The 21,531-nt window shown below is 45.1% G+C and overlaps 1 protein-coding gene across 1 annotated transcript in view; it reads left to right on the forward strand.

The window, feature by feature from the left end:
• Positions 1 to 21,531, forward strand: part of TXNRD2 (thioredoxin reductase 2) — a 69,474-nt gene that overhangs the window by 41,663 nt on the left and 6,280 nt on the right. Inside the window, exons 12-17 of the mRNA XM_035098261.3 lie at positions 5,816 to 5,952; positions 11,713 to 11,808; positions 13,647 to 13,739; positions 15,025 to 15,096; positions 17,474 to 17,571; positions 20,908 to 21,126. Coding sequence (XP_034954152.2) covers positions 5,816 to 5,952; positions 11,713 to 11,808; positions 13,647 to 13,739; positions 15,025 to 15,096; positions 17,474 to 17,571; positions 20,908 to 21,037 — 626 coding nt within the window. The 3' untranslated portion in view covers positions 21,038 to 21,126. The remainder of the gene's footprint in view (positions 1 to 5,815; positions 5,953 to 11,712; positions 11,809 to 13,646; positions 13,740 to 15,024; positions 15,097 to 17,473; positions 17,572 to 20,907; positions 21,127 to 21,531) is intronic.

Genomic DNA, 21,531 nt, shown 5'->3' on the forward strand with positions numbered 1-21,531 from the left:
GATCCTGATGATGGGAATGGTAGTCCAGAAACAGCTGGAGATTAAGAACACATTGGGGGGGCTTCAAAATTTGGAAGTGGAGCTACCTAAGCCTCTAGACACAACTAAAGCATTTCCCCAAACCAAAACATTTTCGCCCATTTGATCTTAATGGAAGGTATTGAATAGATTCTTCAGCTTGGAAACCAGAGCTGGGCATGGCTTCCAGCCAATAAAATTCCAGCGTTGAGTTTTAACATTTTCGGCGCTGCTTTCAGGATTCCGCATGGGACACACGTGGGAAAGAGGATGAGGTTTCGCTTTGGGTCGCCCAAATGCGTTTCCCTTTCTTCCTTCAGATGTCGGGAGATTGGAACCGAGAAAAATTAAACATTGCCCTGCAGATTTGATCATCTCAGCTGTTGTTTTTGTTACAGCATTAAAACAAAATGCCAGTCTGTTTTAGGGAGGGGGGAGATATTCAGCTCAGTTCCCCTTTAAATGCACACTTATCGAATCTGCACTTTCTGTAACAATTTCACTGGAACACAGCCATCCTTCAAACTTTGCACTTCTCTGAATTTTGCAATGCAATCCTCCCTTCGGCTAACCTGTACGAATACGCAAACATTAGAGGAAAGTGTGCATGAAAATGGGTATATATTTGTGAAAGTAGCATGCACAAATGTATTGTATGTGGAGAAATTGTTTTGCCAAAAAAAAAAAGTGAATTTGGAAAAATCGGATACAAAAATGTGCAAAGCAGGAGAAATTCACACTGAAATACTGGTGAATTTTCATGAGGACTTTAAAAAAAAATGCTGACTGATGTGCAGAACTCAACTCCAGATTGGAAAATTTGAGAAACTGAGAGAAACCTAAACTGACTGTATCTCCCACCCCTAGTTGTGTTTGCAAGGTCCTGCATTACGGTGAAAGCTTTAATTCGGTGACTTCCTGGGTCTGACAGAAAATGGCGGAAATCAAAAATGGGCAGATTTGCTCCTTCCTAATGTCTTGGCGAAGCGAAAGGAAAGTCCGATGCTGTAAAGAAAAATATTGCATAGGAACCTGGAATGTAAGAACCATGAATAGAGGTAAGCTGGATGTGGTCAAAAATGAGATGACAAGAATAAATATCGACATCCTGGGCATCAGTGAACTAAAATGGAAGGGAATGGGTGAATTCAGTTCGGGTGACTATCATATCTACTACTGTGGGCAAGAATCCTGTAGAAGAAATGGAGTGGCCCTCATAGTCAACAAAAGAGTGGCAAAAGCTGTAATGGGATGCAATCTCAAAAATGACAGAATGATCTCGATACGAATCCAAGGCAGACCTTTTAACATCACAGTAATCCAAGTTTATGCACCAACTACCGGTGCTGAAGAAAGTGAAATTGACCAATTCTATGAAGACCTACAACACCTTCTAGAAATGACACCAAAGAAGGATGTTCTTCTCATTACAGGGGATTGGAATGCTAAAGTAGGGAATCAAGAGATAAAAGGAACAACTGGCAAGTTTGGCCTTGGAGTTCAAAATGAAGCAGGGCAAAGGCTAATAGAGTTCTGTCAAGAGAACAAGCTGGTCATCACAAACACTCTCTTCCAACAACACAAGAGACGACTCTACACATGGATATCACCAAATGGGCAGCATCGAAATCAGATTGATTATATTCTCTGCAGCCAAAGATGGAGAAGCTCTATACAGTCAGCAAAAACAAGACCTGGAGCTGACTGTAACTCAGATCATCAGCTTCTTATAGCAAAATTCCAGCTTAAACTGAAGAAAGTAGGAAAAACCACTGGGCCAGTAAGATACAATCTGAATCAAATCCCTTATGAATACACAGTGGAAGTGAGGAACAGGTTTAAGGATTTAGATTTGGTGGACAGGGTGCCTGAAGAACTATGGATGGAGGCTCGTAACATTATACAGGAGGCAGCAACGAAAACCATCCCAAGGAAAAGGAAATGCAAGAAGGCAAAATGGCTGTCCAACGAGGCCTTACGAATAGCGGAGGAGAGGAGGCAAGCAAAATGCAAGGGAGATAGGGAAAGATACAGGAAACTGAATGCAGATTTCCAAAAAACAGCAAGGAGAGATAAGAGGGTCTTCTTAAATGAGCAATGCAAAGAAATAGAGGAAAACAATAGAATGGGGAAAACCAGAGATCTGTTCAAGAAAATTGGAGATATGAAAGGAACATTTCGTACAAAGATTACCATAATCAAGGACAAAAGTGGTAAGGACCTAACAGAAGCAGAAGACATCAAGAAGAGGTGGCAAGAATACACAGAGGAATTATACCAGAAAGATATGGAGGTCTCGTACACCCCAGGTAGTGTGGTTGCTGACCTTGAGCCAGACATCTTGGAGAGTGAAGTCAAATGGGCCTTAGAAAGCACTGCTAATAACAAAGCCAGTGGAAGTGATGATATTCCAGCTGAACTATTTAAAATTTTAAAAGATGATGCTGTTAAGGTGCTACACCCAATATGCCAGCAAGTTTGGAAAACTCAGCAATGGCCAGAGGATTGGAGAAGATCAGTCTACATCCCAATTCCAAAGAAGGGCAGTGCCAAAGAATGCTCCAACTACCGCACAATTGCGCTCATTTCACACGCTAGCAAGGTTATGCTTAAAATTCTACAAGGCAGGCTTAGGCAGTATGTGGACCGAGAACTCCCAGAAGTGCAAGCTGGATTTCGAAAGGGCAGAGGAACCAGAGACCAAATAGCAAACATGCGCTGGATTATGGAGAAAGCTAGAGAGTTCCAGAAAAACGTCTACTTCTGCTTCATTGACTATGCAAAAGCCTTTGACTGTGTCAACCACAGCAAACTATGGCAAGTTCTTAAAGAAATGGGAGTGCCTGATCACCTCATCTGTCTCCTAAGAAATCTCTATGTGGGACAAGAAGCTACAGTTAGAACTGGATATGGAACAACTGATTGGTTCAAAATTGGGAAAGGAGTACGACAAGGTTGTATATTGTCTCCCTGCTTATTTAACTTATATGCAGAATTCATCATGCGAAAGGCTGGACTAGATGAATCCCAAGCAGGAATTAAGATTGCCGGAAGAAATATCAACAACCTCAGATATGCAGATGACACAACTTTGATGGCAGAAAGTGAGGAGGAATTAAAGAACCTTTTAATGAGGGTGAAAGAGGAGAGCGCAAAATATGGTCTGAAGCTCAACATCAAAAAAACCAAGATCATGGCCACTGGTCCCATCACCTCCTGGCAAATAGAAGGGGAAGAAATGGAGGCAGTGAGAGATTTTACTTTCTTGGGCTCCTTGATCACTGCAGATGGTGACAGCAGTCACGAAATTAAAAGACGCCTGCTTCTTGGGAGAAAAGCAATGACAAACCTAGACAGCATCTTAAAAAGCAGAGACATCACCTTGCCGACAAAGGTCCGTATAGTTAAAGCTATGGTTTTCCCAGTAGTGATGTATGGAAGTGAGAGCTGGACCATAAAGAAGGCTGATCGCCGAAGAATTGATGCTTTTGAATTATGGTGCTGGAGGAGACTCTTGAGAGTCCCATGGATTGCTAGAAGATCAAACCTATCCATTCTTAAGGAAATCAGCCCTGAGTGCTCCCTGGAAGGACAGATCGTGAAGCTGAGGCTCCAATACTTTGGCCACCTCATGAGAAGAGAAGAATCCTTGGAAAAGACTCTGATGTTGGGAAAGATTGAGGGCACTAGGAGAAGGGGACGACAGAGGATGAGATGGTTGGACAGTGTTCTCGAAGCTACGAACATGAGTTTGACCAAACTACGGGAGGCAGTGCAAGACAGGAGTGCCTGGCGTGCTATGGTCCATGGGGTCACGAAGAGTCGGACACGACTAAACGACTAAACAACAACAACAACAACAATGTCTTGGCAGGTTGCTGGGAGGAGAAATTTGTGTGGCGGTTTCTCTCCCTCTCTGCCCTCCCCCTTCTCTCTCTCTCTCTCTGTGTGTGTGTGTGTGTGTGTGTGTATGTATGTGTATGTATATATATATATATATATATATATATATATATATATATATATATAATTAGCATATTGCGTGCTAGCTTGTTCCTCTAAGCTCTGCCTGAGCCGGAAAACGGGGAAACTGGAAAAGTTTCACCATAAGCTGCCCCGCTTTGCAAGCCTCCCCAGACTTTTTATTCTCGGCGCACAAAAGAAATACAACAGTAGGAAGTTGTTTCACATCCGAGCCCAAGATAAGGTCTCGGTTGTGTTTTCTTTTAAAAGTATTGTCGTTGTTATTATTTTTGGTGCCTGATAGCATCGGAGCTCGGGGACCAGATGGCAAAGAGAGGGGACGGCAGGGATCCGGCATCCCACAGGGAGGGCTGACGGAAGGCAGACAGATAGCTCGAGTGCCGACAGCTCCACTCGCCGATCCCAGAGGAAGTGTCAGTTTCGCCAGCTGAAATGAATCTGCAGGAGCCTCCCCCACACCCCGTCTCAGAGCCGTTCAGATACAGCATTGTTTGCACTGGAAGAACGGGGAGGACCCTGGCTTTTAAGGCAGGCGGATAATACAGTGAATCATATGTTTATTTATAATCAGACCTCCAATGCAGGGGCCAGGCTTTCCTTTTGTTTAATAATTTCCCTACCTCCACATCAAAGGCCCTTAAGTGTTTTCCTCCGCTCAGCCCTTGTTTTCAGAACGCAAACACATTTCCCATCCTGGCTTCGGACGAGACTCTCAAGTTCACATCAAACGTTGGAAGGGTGTTCCCTCTCCCAGCGAAGAGAGGGGGGCGGAGAGCATGCTTTTATTCTGTTTTCCTAATATAAGCCTCTTAAAAGGCTTTTTTTAAAAAAATCAGACGGAAAATTTCGGATTTAGATTTCTGGTTCTGGATCTTGACCCCACCCCGGGGTGGTGATCTCGTGACCGAGCTGACCGTTGCCTGGAATGGTTCCCCTTCCTCACTTTGCAAGGTTAACGTGGTTGATAATGGGGGTCATAAAAAGAGCTGGCTGGATCAGGCCAATGGCCCATCTGCTCCAGCATCCAGCATTCTTAAAGGGAACAGTTAATGCCCGGTGGAAATTAAGCTGCCGAACTCACTCTTGCAGGAGGCAGTGATTGCCTCTAAGCTAGATGGCTTTGAAAGAGGATTGGGCAAATTCGTGGCAAAGAGGAATATTGATGACTGCTAGCCAAGACGGCTAAAGGCCCTGCCTTCGCAGTTGGAGGCAGCAATGCTTCTGATTAAAAAAGGTCAAGGTCCCCTGGACGGTGAAGTCCAGTCAAAGGCGACTATGGGGTTGTGGCGCTCATCTTGCTTTCAGGCTGAGGGAGCCGGCGTTTGTCCACAGACAGCTTTCAGGGTCATGTGGCCAGCAGGACTAAACCGCTTCTGGCTCAATGGGACACCGTGATGGAAACCAGAGTGCACGGAAAAGCCATTGACCTTCCCGTCGCAGCAGTACCTACTTATCTACTTGCACTGGTGTGCTTTCGAACTGCTAGGTTGGCAGGAGCTGGGACAGAGCAACAGGAGCTCACTCCGTCGTGGGGATTCGAACCGCCAACCTTCTGATCGGGAAGCCCAAGAGGCTCAGTGGTTTAGACCACAGCACCAGCCACGTCCCTGCTTCCGAGTACCAGTTGGTGGGAACCACAGGAGGGGAGAGTACTATTGCACTGTCCTGATCTAGCAGGCTCTTCCTGTGTCCTTACATTGTTGGGGATTTATTTTTATTTTTGTAAGAATTAAAACTGCTTAAAAAATTTAAAATGTTTCTTTTAATTTTTATTTTTTTTCTTTAAAAACCCCTCTTACTCTTTCTTTCCCAGGCCGAGCCCCTGACACCCAAACTCTCAACTTGGAGATGGCTGGAGTGGAAACAAATCCCACGACGGGAAAGATCATTGTTGATGCAAGAGAAACCACTTCTGTTCCTCACATTTATGCAATTGGAGACATAACAGAGGTAGACGTCTACATAAACTCCTTGACAATGACAGGAAAACTTACTTTGTTCTTGATTAATAACCGCTGCCCATTTGTCGTCAAGCCTATATCAGCGTGCTAAAGCCCCTCTCTTTTCATTTTCATTCGGAGTGTTTATGCCAGCAACACAGAACAGTAATTTCCTCCACGCAAAACACCTCTGCATTAGAGATTATTACTGATGCTTATCAGGTGAAAAGCATTATGTGGCAACAACTGGCAAAGAAGGCTTTGTTATCTCTCCTATATCAATGCTGCTTCTGAAATAAATAGGTTTTGCTGCCCGTGGAAGGCCAAAAAAAAAAGGAGTACAGCTTTTTTTTAAAAAAAAAGGCTGAAGGTGTTAGTAATTTGACTGTGAAATCAAACTGCTTGACAATTAAGTTCACACGGTTTTTGCAAAAACGCTTCTTACTCCCTCTCTCTCTCTCTCTCTCTCTCTCTCTCTCTGAAAGGCATCATGTGCAGTCTGCCATCTTGCTGGCAGCAACTCACAACTTCTAACCATTCTTGCAAGAGAGGCTAAATGGTTTGGGGCAGAGAAAGCCCCCCCCCCCCATCTCTGATAACACTAGAACTTGTGGACACTCAGCAAAGCCGAATGCCGGAAGATTCAGGATGGCCAAAAAAAGAAGTAGCTTCTCCACACAGCCCCTAGTTAAACTATAGAATTTGCTCCCACAAAATGTAATGATGGCCACCAACAAGAATGACATGAATATATAATTAAATTTTCTAATTTACATTTCAAAATATTCATTTACACAACCTTAAATCAAAGACTTCCCTTCTTCTCTTTCCGTGGTTCATTTTACATGCCATTCATCCCTGCATATTTTACATGAATCGAACCGTTCGATAATCCATTGTTACAACCATCAAAACCTATTTAAACTGTTGAATTTATCTTAGTGCTACCAGCGTTTTTTTTAATGAACACAATTTTCACCCATATATTCAGTAAACATTTTCCAGTCTTCTTTGAACATACATTTTTCTTGTTCTCTTATTCTAAAAGTTAAGTCTACGTGCTGCACGTATTCCATCAGTTTAAGTTGCCATTCTTCTTTGGTTGGGACCTCGCTCATTTTCCATTTTGGGGCTAACAAAACACAGGCTGCAGTAGTAGCATACATAAATACGGTAACCTTTTTTGACACCTGGGAATTTCCCTCTGAATTATTCCAAACAAAAAGGACTCTGGATGTTGTGTTTTTTTAAAAGGTACTTTTAAACATTTTTTTTCAATTCATTATATATTATTTCCCAATACGTATTCTTTTACCCTTTTACAAGTCCTCCAACAGGAATGACTTTGAGAGCAGGCAAATTTGTGGAGGAGAAAGCTAGGGGTCAGCAAACGTTTTCAGCAGGGGGCTGGTCCAGTGTCCCTCAGACCTTCTGGGGGGGTCAGACTATATTGGGGGGGGTGAATGAATTCCTATGCCCCACAAATAACCCAGAGATGCAGTTTAAATAAAAGGACACATTCTACTCATGTAAAAACACCAGGCCGTCCCCACAAATAACCCAGAGATGCTTTTTAAATAAAAGCACACATTCTACTCATGTAAAAACACCAGGCCGTCCCCACAAATAACCCAGAGATGCTTTTTTAAATAAAAGGACACATTCTACTCATGTAAAAACACCAGGCCGTCCCCACAAATAACCCAGAGATGCTTTTTAAATAAAAGGACACATTCTACTCATGTAAAAACACCAGGCCGTCCCCACAAATAACCCAGAGATGCTTCTTAAATAAAAGGACACATTCTACTCATGTAAAAACACCAGGCAGGCAGGCCCCACAAATAACCCAGAGATGCATTTTAAATAAAAGGACACATTCTACTCATGTAAAAACACCAGGCCGTCCCCACAAATAACCCAGAGATGCATTTTAAATAAAAGGACACATTCTACTCATGTAAAAACACCAGGCAGGCCCCACAAATAACCCAGAGATGCATTTTAAATAAAAGGACACAATCTACTCATGTAAAAACATGCTGATTCCCAGACTGTCCGCGGGCTGGATTGAGAAGGCGATTGGGCCAGATCCGGCCCCTGAGCCTTAGTTTGCGTACCCATTTATTAGTGCCTCCTAACCCAAACGGCTATGTTCTGCCTCCACTGTCGGAGGGGGTAACGCTTCTAAATATCTCTTGCTGTCAAGAGCAGGAAGTGAGGGTGTTCTTTATTTATTTGTGGCATTTATATTCTCCCACCTTTCTTGCAAGGAACGTGCAGCAGTGAGCACACTTCTCCACATTCTACCCTCACGCCTTGCAAGGTAGAAGTTGGGCAGAGCCTGAGTGACTGGCCCAAGGTCACTCAGCAAAGTTGGCCACCTAGTCCCTAGTCCAGCACCCTTAACCACGACACCACACCGTGAATTTGTGCTGTTTGTGGGCTTCCCATGGGAGCACCTGGTTTACCCCTGTGTGAACAGGATGCTGGACTAGATGGGCCACTGGCCTGATCTGGCAGCCTATTAGAATCATTGAATCATAGAATTGGGACCTCGAGGGTCCTCTAGTCCAGTGTTTCCCAACCTTGTGCCTCCAGCTGTTTTTGGACTACAACTCCCATCATCCCTAGCTAGCAAGACCAGTGGTCAGGAATGATGGGAATTGTAGTCCGAAAACAGCTGGAGGCACAAGGTTGGGAAACACTGCTCTAGTCCAATGCAGGAATCTCAGCTTGATCATCCATGGTGGGTGGCCAGCCAACCTCTGCTTAAAAACCTCGAAAGGAGGAGAGTCCACCGGCTGTCGGGGGAGTCTGTTCCACTGTCAAACAACTCTTACTGTCAGAAACGTTCTAGTTACAGGTAGGTAGCCGTGTTGGTCTGAGTCGAAACAAAATAAAAAAATTCCTTCAGTAGCACCTTAAAGACCAACTAAGTTTTTATTTTTTCGTCAGGTACCCAGGTATCTGACGAAGTGTGCATGCACACGAAAGCTCATACCAAAATAAAAACTTAGTTGGTCTTTAAGGTGCTACTGAAGGAATTTTTTTATTTTGTAAGAAACATTATTCTTGATGTTTAATCGGAATCACCATTCTTGTAACTTGAATTCATTGCTTTGGGTCCTAGAATTTTTATTTTTTTAAATATAATTTTTATTTCTTTTCCCTTTAATTTTATGCATTCACACCATCTTTATCCACTATACCGTCTTGGCTCTTAGAGCCCATCGACTTGCTTCCCTCCCGCCTCATGGCTTTCAAAATTCACCTTTTATATCATTGCGATTTATACGTTTTCCAATTCTAATTGCACTCATTACAGAAGAGCTCAAAGATTTAAATAAATATAAAAAAGATAGAAAATTTCTCATTACGAGTCTTCAGACAACGCTGCTAGTGATGTTAATTGCTGACAATGATTTTTCAGATATCGTATGAATTTACTCCAGTCTTTCTGGAATACTTGATCTTGCCGGTTTCGGATTTTTCCTGTCAGCTTCGCCAGTTCTGCAAAGTCCATCATCTTCATCTGCCACTCTTCTTTTGTTGGACTTCTTCTTGTTTCCAGTTTTGGGCTAAAAGAGTTCTTGCCGCCGTTGTTGCACACATAAACAAGCTTTTATCTTCCCTTGGTATCTCTTCACCCACTATACCCAAGAGAATGGCTTCCGGCTTTTTAACAAAAGTATTTTTAAACACCTTCTTAAACTCATTATGTACCATTTCCCAGAAAGCCTTTATGGGTCCTAGAATTTTTATTGCCGATAATCTAACATAGTCCCACGCATGGGTGCAAAGCGAGCGTTTGTGTCGACTTGTTTACTCAGGGAAGTCTTAAGCCGTTGTTTTTTCATGCGCACAAAGAGAGGGAAAATACCCTATGCCTATGTCTGCATGTTTTAGTAATTAGCTTGGGTGTTCCTTGTGCTTTTTAAAAAAAAGGAATGTATGCCAGAGGCTTTCCTCCCCCACCCTCCAAGTTTTATCTCTTTCTCTGATCTCTGGAACGCCAAAATAACATCTGTATTTCCTGCCACAGAAATGATTGGCAGCTGCATTTCAGGCGGTTTGCGGGGAGGGGGGGCGGGTGGAGGGAAACAGCAACGTTGACAAATCACATTGACAGACAATCTCGCAAGCCAAAACGTTAGTTCGGGGAAAGAGATAACACATACATTTGCCTAAACCTTGGGATTAATCCCAAACTGCAACTTGGGACTTGCTTCCGTTCTTTTTAATTATCATTAAATGTATAACAAACAAGGCGAACAGATTATATGAGTTTTTGATCTGCTGGTTGTGACTTATCTTGAGGTGCTGCTGTATTGCCTCTTTTGTACAAATTTCTTCCAATGTTTTTCTTTGTATCTTTGGTCTCCTTACCTTATACCTGACCATTCTCAATTGTATCCCACCACCCTTTAGTTGAGTTTTAGAAAGACTCTGTTAGTCTTGTTTGTTATAGATAGATGATGATAGATAGATAGATCACACAGAGAGAGAGGGGTGTGTGTGCCAGAACTCACCATGAACACCCGCCTTGTTCTCTTATAATCAGTAAATTGCAAGAACTCGGGCCAGGAGGAAGATGAATTTCAAGTAAATCTTCAAAAGGTTTTATTTATGTAATGATGAATTCAAATAGGAATCAATTCCAGTATGATAGGCAAATAAGGCAAACATATTTGATACATACTTGGTATCCTGGCAAATAGAAGGGGAAGAAATGGAGGCAGTGAGAGATTTTACTTTCTTGGGCTCCTTGATCACTGCAGATGGTGACAGCAGTCACGAAATTAAAAGATGCCTGCTTCTTGGGAGAAAAGCAATGACAAACCTAGACAACATCTTAAAAAGCAGAGACATCACCTTGCCGACAAAGGTCCGTATAGTTAAAGCTATGGTTTTCCCAGTAGTGATGTATGGAAGTGAGAGCTGGTCCATAAAGAAGGCTGATCGCCGAAGAATTGATGCTTTTGAATTATGGTGCTGGAGGAGACTCTTGAGAGTCCCATGGACTGCAAGAAGATCAAACCTATCCACTCTTAAGGAAATCAGCCCTGAGTGCTCACTGGAAGGACAGATCCTGAAGCTGAGGCTCCAATACTTTGGCCACCTCATGAGAAGAGAAGAATCCTTGGAAAAGACCCTGATGTTGGGAAAGATGGAGGGCACTAGGAGAAGGGGACGACAGAGGTCGAGATGGTTGGACGGTGTTCTCGAAGCTACGAACATGAGATTGACCAAACTGTGGGAGGCAGTGGAAGACAGGAGTGCCTGGCATGCTCTGGTCCATGGGGTCACGAAGAGTTGAACACGACTAAACGACTAAACAACAACAACAACAACTTGGTACACTCTCACCATTGAAACATTGCTGATGAAGAATTGTCGAAACAGGGCCTTGTCCTGGGATTTTTTCCACTGGCATTTATTTTCATTTGCCTCACTATCATACTGGAATTGATTCCTATTTGAATTCATCATTACATAAATAAAACCTTTTGAAGACTTACTTGAAATTCATCTTCCTCCTGGCCCGAGTTCTTGCAATTTACTATTTATTTCTGGACTTCACCAAGAACTCCAATTTCTACAGTAGTTCTCTTATAATGGCAATGGAGCCCAGCTAAGAGCTGCCAGAATTGAGTTCTGGTGAGTTCTGACTGAATAGATAGATAGATAACATAACTTAGTCTGGGTCATGGGTTCAAGTTTTGCATTGACATTTTGGACCTCTCCTAATTCTGTTGTCTCGTCTTAGGGTCGCCCCGAGCTAACGCCTACGGCCATTGCTGCAGGGAAGCTAGTTGCTCAGAGGCTATTTGGCCAGTCGGCAGAACTCATGGATTACGACAACGTGAGTAGTTTGAAAGTTTTTTTCTTCCCTGGGGGTTCGAAAATGAACGATTTGTTGCAAAGCAATCGCATACCACTGCCACACTTCTCCATGGGCATGAATAAATGTTTGGCTGTGGTTGTTATTTAACATCTGTAGTACAGTGGTACCTCGGTCTTTGGACGTCTCGGGAGCCGAACGTTTCAGTTTTCGAACTCCGAAAACTCGGAAGTAAATGCTTCCGTTTTCGAATGTGCCTCAGAAGTTGAACGGCTTCCGCTGCGTGTATCTGTTGTTTTTCACAATTTTCTCTATTGAATTTGCAGAGTGCCCTTTGCGCCTCGGTTTTCGAGCCTTGAAAACCGAGGTACCACTGTATTAGTATTAATTAAATCGATATACCCCTTAGTTGCCAATATGGCTTCAAAGCAGTTTACAAATTGCAAAACATGGATAATTCAAGTAAGCAACAAAACAATGCTAGGGTCGGGGGGGGGGATCAACGACTTGTATTATTTCTGTAGCAGAGTCCTTGTCTATAGCATCCTAGAACCACCCAATCAGCATGAAAGAGGAGCTTTTTGGCCAATGAGAATAAGCCTTCTTGCTCTGTGTGTTGACTGGAGCCAATCAGAGTGCAAAGAGGCAAGTCAGCCACTGAGGATTGGCTCCCGGGGTCACTCTGGAAAAGGGGTGAGGGAAGAACACCGAGAAGGAGTTGATCTAGGGGAAAGGCAATACATGGAGGATCTGCACTGATCATTGCAATATATCCCTAATTATAACTTGTATAATTATAAAGTTATTGTATAATCTAAGGGGGGGTGGCATGGCTGTGAGTCGCCATGGCTGTCACTATTATGAAGGAGCCCTGCATCAGCCCCTGCTAGTGGTGCAGTGTGACGACCCGTGTCCCACTCTACCTTACTATCACTGCGACACAGGAATCCAAAGGGGAAAACACCCACCCTCGGCTCCTGCCGCCTCAAAAATCAACCCCTTTTACTAATGGGTTTCTTAGTAAGGAGAGCCTTCCAGCTTGCGTGACCTGGTACCTTAAGAAACTCTAGGCTGTCCCACGGAATAACCTCTTGCCTCCAGTAAAGGGTCTCCCTCAGTTGGATTCCCCACTGTAGAAGTTTGCCCTATGCACTCTGGCAACTCCTTGGCACCTCAGGTTACCCTTCTAAGCCTCCTCCGTGTAACTTAAGGACACAAACCGCCACCTCCCTGCCTGAGGTGAGTTTTGCCCTCTCTTGAGTCACCACGGCTGTGAGTCCTGGTACCTCGCTGGAAAAATACAGACGGACCTTTTTGGCAAAACAGAGATGAAGTTTTATTGTGTTAAAAACATAGGTGATTCTTTAACGTGTCATTTATTAATTAGCTTTGTTCCAGTTGTACAAAATAAACTCAGTCAAACATTTAACTTTAAGTTTTCCTAGCCTCTTCACTGTCTTCAAACAAGCCACCTCATAACACCACACCACACCTTCCTCCCTCTCCCTCCTCTTTTAAACCGGGCACAGTCCCGCCCCCATCAGAGTTCTAAGTCAGTCAGGCTGGAGGTGGGTTAACTCTTTGCCAGCCGGGCAGAAATAAACATTTTAAAAGTGCTTCAATTTGTCACATGCAGCAATGAACCTGCTAGCACATTTGTGAAGCTAAGCAGGGTCTGGTATGGTTTGAAATTGGATGGGGGGCCGCATGTTGAGATTCCTGCATTGTTGGGGGTTGGCCTAGATGGCTTTTGCCACTACACTACTACTGTGTGTCACTGAGTTTGGGGGGGATAGGGAGAAGCATGGGGCTCTTGATCTATTGGCTTAAAAGTAACAGGATGGCCTTCTATCACCTAGGTGCCTACCACTGTCTTCACTCCCCTGGAGTATGGTTGTGTAGGACTCTCAGAAGAAGAAGCTGCAGGGCGGTTTGGAGCAGATCATATAGAGGTACGCTGGGCTCCTGACAGGCATGGCTGCTGGCCACCGGTGCTGAGTAGCCAGCTTGCTCTGCCACTGTGTGTCGGGGACCGTGTTGAGAAGGGTTGCCCTGAGGAAGAATGGTGTGAGCCACCCCCTCCCCCTGATCCTGATCCTGAATCTTCCCAGGAGCAGGAGGACAGTATAGATTTGGAACAGTGGTTTGCAGAGGGGCATAGTTCAGAAGGCAGAAGCTGGGAAATACTGGATAGGGAGCAGCTAGCAGGGGGGAAACACTAGAAGAGAGTTAACAGATTCGCAGTCTCTGGACAGCATTCACGCACCCCCTCCAAAGTCACAGAGGCTACAATATCAGATTACAAGACGTAGGAGTGATGTAGATTAATAGGGACAGGGGGGAGTGAACTTAATCGGGAACACTGCCATTTCTAGGTGATGTGTTCTTTGTTCATTCGCTGTGATTATTAAAGATTCTAACCGGTAAGATGTTCCTTTTGTTTGATCTTCTTATCTATTGCCACCAGGGGTGGGGTGGGGTGAGCCAATTCCCCGAAGCCTGACTCTATGTCAAGCTCAGTTCCTTTGGGCCTTCTTTATCCTGGGCGGAATGCCCTGCCGTTTTTGCATGAGTGGGATGCCGCTGGATGAAATCAGTTGGGGCAGACTTGTGGGATCCAGCTTCTCTTCTGATGTGTCCACCAATGAGCCAGATGCACAGAGTGGCTCCAGGCCGGGGTGGGTGGAAATCCTGGCTGCTGAGATACTTATCAGTTGTGCCCTACAATGCTATACACTGCCCCAGCCTCAATATACCGGTAGAAATCCACATCCAAGTTAATTACAGATTCCAGAGATCCCATCACATAACAGGCCCACAGGGCTGCACGAAGGTCTGATCGAATGCAACTAATTGATCCTCCCATTTTACAGATGACGACCACTGAGGCTGGTAGATTATGTAGCAGCTCAAAGCAAGCCATGGCAGGTTTCCCACCAACTTATGTCGTTGGAATCAGAACCCCCCTTGAGAATCCAGTGCAAGAGGCCCACCAGTAGATCCCATCCTGGCTTCTGCTTGTCCCCAAAACCAGGGCATCGAAAGAAAAATGGGAAGGGTGGGCGTTATCTCTCTGGTTGCAGGAAGCAGGAAACCTGTGCAAAGAGGCTGTATGCTGTACTACTTAACAAAGATTATGTACCGATTTCTCTTATCAGAATACTTACTGTAAAAATGATGCATCCGTAAGGCAGGCGCCGGGCTCTGATTGCCTCTTCCGATATTCCTTTCTGTTAGGTGTACCATGCGTTTTATAAGCCGTTGGAATTTACCGTGGCCGAAAGAGATGCAGCTCAATGTTACATAAAAGTAAGTCCGTGCTCCTGGCGTTTGACCTCCACTTCCAGCGCGGAGGAGACTCTGCATCCGTGGCTTTGCCGGAGAGCCTCGTTGGGAAGATGGTGGGAGCAAAGGCTGGGGAAGCTGGCATGGGGCAAATGCGCTGTCGGAGCCTATCTAGCCTCCTTGCTGTTGTGTTTGTACTGCACCAACCTCCCTGTCTGCTGGGAAGCTGCCATAGGTGTTCTGCCCTACCTAGTGATTCGCTTCCACATAGAGGTAGGGTGCCAAAAACTGCCTCCCCAGTGCCAGGGTGCCCTGCTCTTGTCCACAGCTCACATTTGCCTCTGCTATTAATGGTTGGCAAACCCCCCCCCACAAGGTTCTGTATGTTTTATGGTATTCTATGCATTGTGGCTTGCCTTTTTTATTATTATAGTCCTTTATTGTTTATTGATTATAGTCCTTAAAGTGTAAACTGCTTAAACTGGCGGCTAACAGATTGAGGTTGAATCCTGACAAGACAGAAGTACTGTTTGTGGGGGACAGGAGGCGGGCAGCTGTGGAGGACTCCCTGGTCCTGAATGGGGTAACTGTGCTCCCTGAAGGACCAGGTGTGCAGCCTGGGAGTCATTTTGGACTCACAGCTGTGCATGGAGGCGCAGGTCAATTCTGTGTCTTACAGCTCCATCTGGTACGCAGGCTGAGACCCTACCTGCCCACGGACTGTCTAGCCAGAGTGGTGCATGCTCTAGTTATCTCCCGCTTGGACAACTGCAATGCACTCTACATGGGGCTACCTTTGAAGGTGACCCGGAAACTACAAGTAATCCAGAATGTGGCAGCTAGAATGGTGACTGGGAGCGGCCGCCAAGACCACATAACACCGGTCTTGAAAGATCTACATTGGCTCCCAGTACGTTTCCGAGCACACTTCAAAGTGCTGGTGCTGACCTTTAAAGCCCTAAAAGGCCTCGGTCCAGTATACCTGAAGGAGCGTCTCCACCTCCATCATTCTGCCCGGACACTGAGGTCCAGTGCCGAGGGCTTTCTGGCGGTTCCCTCGTTGCGAGAAGCCAAGTTGCAGGGAACCAGGCAGAGGGCCTTCTCGGTAGTGGCGCCCTCCCTGTGGAACGCCCTCCCATCAGAGATGTCAAAGAGAAAAACAGCTACCAGATTTTTAGAAGACATCTGAAGGCAGCCCTGTTTAGGGAGGCTTTTAATCTTTAATCAATTATTTTATTGGAAGCCGCCCAGAGTGGCGGGGTATAAATAAATTGTTGTTGTTGTTGTTTAATTATTACTTGCTGATATTTAATTTTATTCCAATAGTTATGCTCCAATAGATTATTGAATATTGCTTTTTTTGCTATTTTATGGCTTTATTTGCTACTTTAAAGTTATGTTTTCATTATGACTTTTTTGCATTGGATCAGATTGTCATTAGGTGTTGTCCCCTTTTCTGTCTATTTTGTTGTTTCTTCAGCTTGCAAACCACCTTGCGTATTGTAATGTAGAAAGATGGTATACAAGTTAAAAGGGAAATGGAATGAAAATGTCTGAAATCCTGGAGAACTACCCTGTTTCTCATATTTTAAGACATACCCATAAAATAAGCCATAGCAGGATTTTTAAGCATTCAAGGAATATAAGCCATACCCCGAAAATAAGACATAGTGATAGGTGCAGCAGCAATGCCGGCCGCGGCAGGAGGAGGAGGAAAAAAATAAGACATCCCTTGAAAATAAGCCATAGTGTGTTTTTTTGAGGAAAAAATAAATATAAGACATGTCTTATAATATGAGAAACACGGTACTGCCTGTCGGTGTAGACAGTACTGAGTTAGATGGACGAATAATCCTCCTTCAATATATGAGAAGTCCTCCTTCCTATATTTCAAGCAAAAGGTGTAGCTTGGTGGTAGAGGAGATGCTTTGCATGCAGAGCGCCCCAGATTGGAAAGGACTTTCTCTACCCTGAATACCCTGGAGACCTACTGCCAGTCAGAGCAGAGAGTATAGGGCTAGGTGGATAAACAGTCTCACTTGTCCCAGTCTCAGTTCCTGGCATCTCCAGGTAGGCCTGCGGGCGTCCCCTGCCTGAAACCATGGAGAAGTTGCTGCCAGTCAGTGCGTGCAACACTGAGCTAGATGGACCAATGGTCTGACGTGCTAGAAGGAAGCCTCCTCTGGTAGTGACAGAGCATCCACTTTGCAGAAGGCCCCAGGTTCAGTCCCTGGCATCTTCCGGTCAGGCTGGGAAGGTCCCCTGTCTGAAACCCTAGCGAAGGCACTGCCAGCCAGTGCAAACAGAACTGAGCTCAATGGACCAGTGCTCTGGCTCAGCAGAAGGCAGCTTCCTGTGTCTTCTTCTGACAGTCTCCTGCTGCTCCCCGTTTTGCTTTCAGATGGTGTGCTTACGCCAGCAAGAACAGCGAATCCTCGGCCTTCATTTCATTGGCCCAAATGCCGGTGAAGTTATTCAAGGATTTGCCCTTGGAATCAAGTAAGTGGTAAAGAATTCTGCAACCCCACCCCACCCCACCCCACCCGCTCCCTTCCTGGAGTTTTCCGAAAGCCTTCTCTTTTAAGTCACCGTAAGATTATGAAAGAGAGCGGTTTAGCTTTTGGCAGTGCTAAAAAAAAAGAGAGCCCATGTTTCCATTTACTTTTATGTCTCGTTTCCGAGATTTTCGTTTTAAAAATATGGCCTTTCTTTATTAATAAAATGTTGGGCTTAGTGACGGATATTCCAGGTTTTTTGCATTTATGTTTATGAAATATGTTTCTTGGCAAACCGTACAGCTCTCCTCCCCCCCCCCCCGAAAAAATCCAATTCACCACCCAGCTGTTAACTCTTTAAAATGCAGCAAAGGGGAAAGCTTTATGTTTTCAGGATAATAAGTGATCGCTGAAATATGCGGAAGCCTTTCTTTTAAAAAGAGATTTGGGGGGGGGGGAACCTAAAAGCTTTTTTTGATTATGTTTCATGGGGAGGCTTACAGGAGGAATCATCAAAGCTTTGGAGGGGACGGACATATTTTCTTTTAAAATCTGCACCATGGAGGGGGGTAGGTTTCTGCAGCCCTCTGGAACCTGCAGCCCTCCAGATGTTGTTCAACTTCCAGCAGGTCCAATAGGCAGAGTTGGTGGGGATTGCAGTTTGGCAACATCAGAATTGAGGAGCCCCACCTCCTGGAAAGTGTGGGGTTAACCTAGCAGGGTGCTAAGAGACAAGGATGCTGCTCCAGGGCACTGGCAGTATAAATGATTATCTAACTGGTTCAGATTCATCAGTTTTGTCGCATTAATTGAACTAAATAGTTTTGGATTTTGAATAAGTGTGTGATTAATTGTTACTGTTTTGAATTTTATCGTGTTAGTGGTTCATGCAACCCTTATTCTGAATAATGCTCTTTATAGGGTTAGGGGGCACAGGATGAGGGTGGCACTGTGGTCTAAACCAATGAACCTCTTGGGCTTGCCGATCAGAAGGTCGGCAGTTTGAATCCCTGTTTTGTCCCAGCTCCTGCCAACCTTGCAGTTCGAAAGCATACCAGTGCAAGTAGATAAATAGGTACCACCGCGGTGGGAAGGTAAGCGACTTTTCCATGCACTGCGGTGGGAAGGTAAGCGGCTTTTCCATCACAGTGTTCTGTTGCGGCAGAAGCGGTTTAGTCCTGCTGGCCACATGACCCGGAAAGCTGTCTGTGGGCAAACGCAGGCTCCCTCGGCCTAAAAAAGCGAGATGAGCGCCGCAACCTCATGGTAGACTTTGACTGGACTTAACTGTCCAGGGGTCCTTTACCTTTTACCTTAGGGGACACAGGAGGTGAGTTTATGGAACCAAGCCCAAAACAGCTGGGGAGCCACTGATCACAGGCTGGGATGGCGGGGGATTTTGTTGGCGCTTCTCGAAAACAGTACTCAGACTGAAACACGTGCCTTCAAAATTCACCCGTCTCCAAATGTCGCGATGCAAATGTTCTCTGTCCAAAATACCGTATGAAAGGAATATATATTTGGGGGAAAGCATACCTCAAAACATACCCCTGAAAAACTTACGTTAAAAATAACTATTCCTTAAAACCAAACAAAAACTGAATTGTGGCAGCTTTTAATTTCATTAAAGTGCAATCCTGTGCGTACTTTCCTGGGAGTCAGTCCCACTGAGTAGATACTGCATTGTAAGAAGTGGCTTTAAAGTTTAAAAAGGAACTTTTAAACTTTGCAGACTTGCTCTACCCACCCTCTGAGTTTCTCAAATTCAGCCTCCCGCAACCAGATGTTGCTGGAGTCTCCCATCTCCCCTAAGCACCGGCCAGCATGGCCAATCCTCAGGGAGTTGCAATTCACCACATCTGGAGTGAACTACAAGTTAGGGGAGGCTGATCTAATTACTTTTTAACTGTTGCTAAAAGAGGACTGCGGTGCTGTTTGCGGACAGTGGGGGAAGGCGCTCCTGCAGATAAGCAATTTTGGTAAATTTCCATTCCGGAGAAACTTTGCTCTTCAAAAAAATCCCAGGGCTGGTTGGGCGCTTTTGCAACATTTTGGAAATCTCCTCCCTGTGCCTGGGGCCAGGTTCCTTTTCCTTGTCGCTGCTGCTCTCTAGCGGCTGAAAGGAGCAAGGTCTAAGAAAGGAAGCTGAGTTTCTTCATGGGATGATAGGAAATGAAGATTGTTTCTGTTGTTTTGCAGAGGATCTGCTTCAACAAGACAAGTTGTTGCAGGTGCTATTGCCGTATTGTGGAGAGTTCTTGCACTTTGCTTTGAGGGGAATTAACCAAACACCCCGTGAGGATGAGTGAGGGCTGGATTCAGGTCTAAAAATGGTCCGGATCATGGAATTGTTGCCTTGGAAGGGACCCTGAGGGTCATCTAGTCCAACCCCCTGCAATGCTGGAATATGCAGCTGTCCCACACGGGGATCGAACCTGCAACCCTGGCATTATCAACACCATGCTCCAACCAACTGAGCTGCCCAGGCCCACTCAGTTTAACTGCTGCCTCAGGCTGGCTTATAGCCTGTGAGCCAGCATCATTGGGAAAGATATCATACTGACACAGGAACAGATCTTCCCAAGTTAGGGCCCTTTCACGAGGCCTTTCACTTCCACAGTCAACTGGACATGGAATTTAAATCTCCATTTCTGTGATCACAGTCACCCCATGCATCCATACCACCGATATAGCACTGTTTGGCTTCCCCCAAAGCATTCTGGGTGGTTAAACGTGGCAAGAGTTCTTCGGAGACACAGAGCTACGATTCCCAGCATTCTCCAGGGGATGTGATAGAGCAGTGCTTTAAAATGTATTGTATGGATGTGACCTATATATGTCACTAAACCACTAGGTTTCCCCATAACAATCCCACAACCGGCACAGTCCCAATTCAGTTCAATGGGACTTGATTCCTAGAAAGCGTGCATAAGATTGCGACCTTGAAATGGATTTTGTTGCCACTTAAAAATAATAACTTAAAGTTGCTGCTGACCCTTTAAAATAGCTGCTTTTTGATCAATCAGCCTTTGACATTACTGGGTCCTCCCTTTGATAAGTCATTTCCTTGCCTGTGGAAGCTTTAAAACTTTTTTTCCCCTTTGCAGCCCAAACAGTTCCTTGCATACTTGTTTGTTTCGTTCTTGCAATTGCAGTAAAAGAAGAAATAAACACGAGCGATCAATTTCTCTGCCTCCTAGGAGAAAATGTGTCATTAGAGCCCCCCGCCCAAGCAGGGGTAAATGACTGGTTTATCAGCTGATTCAGTAAACCTGTAGCAGGAAAGATTCAACAGCGCTTTCACTGTCCACACAGTTTTATCCTTTTCCCTTCTTTGTAGATGTGGCGCTACCTATTCCCAAATGGCAAAGACGGTTGGGATCCACCCGACGTGTGCGGAGGAAGTTGCCAAGCTGCACATCACCAAGCGGTCAGGGGCCGATCCTACCGTCACTGGCTGCTGAGGTTAGCTGCCATCCCTGGGTAGCAACCGAAAGAGCACCCGGCGTAAGGAATCTGAAGGAAAGGAGAAGACAGCTGGAAGATTGAGAAATGGCAGGTTGGTTGCTTTAGCCTTCTTTTGCTAGCCTTCAGCCTAGTCTCGCTTGCAAGCCTTTTGGATCCAAGGAGAACGTGTTTCAGGATGCTTAAACAGTGGAACTCCCTGCCTCATGGTGACGGCCACTAGCTTAGACAGCAATAAAACAGGGTGGGGGTGACCTTTCTCAGCCCAAAGGCCACATTCCCTTCTGAGCAAGTGACGTGCCTGCTGTTGGGCGAGGCATTGCAGGGGTTGGGCTAGATGACCCTTGGGACCCTTTCCAATTCTATGATTCTGTGAAATGTTTCCGTAGTGCAGTAGGCTAGCTTTTGCACCCAATAGATGCCTTTATCCTCCATCCAGACAAGCCTTGTTCCAATGACACATTCCAGCCAGGCACAAACACTGGGGGGGGGGGGTGAA

This window comes from Zootoca vivipara, chromosome 16, assembly GCF_965207765.1.
Source record: "Zootoca vivipara chromosome 16, rZooViv2.hap1.1, whole genome shotgun sequence".
Lineage (NCBI taxonomy): Eukaryota > Metazoa > Chordata > Lepidosauria > Squamata > Lacertidae > Zootoca > Zootoca vivipara.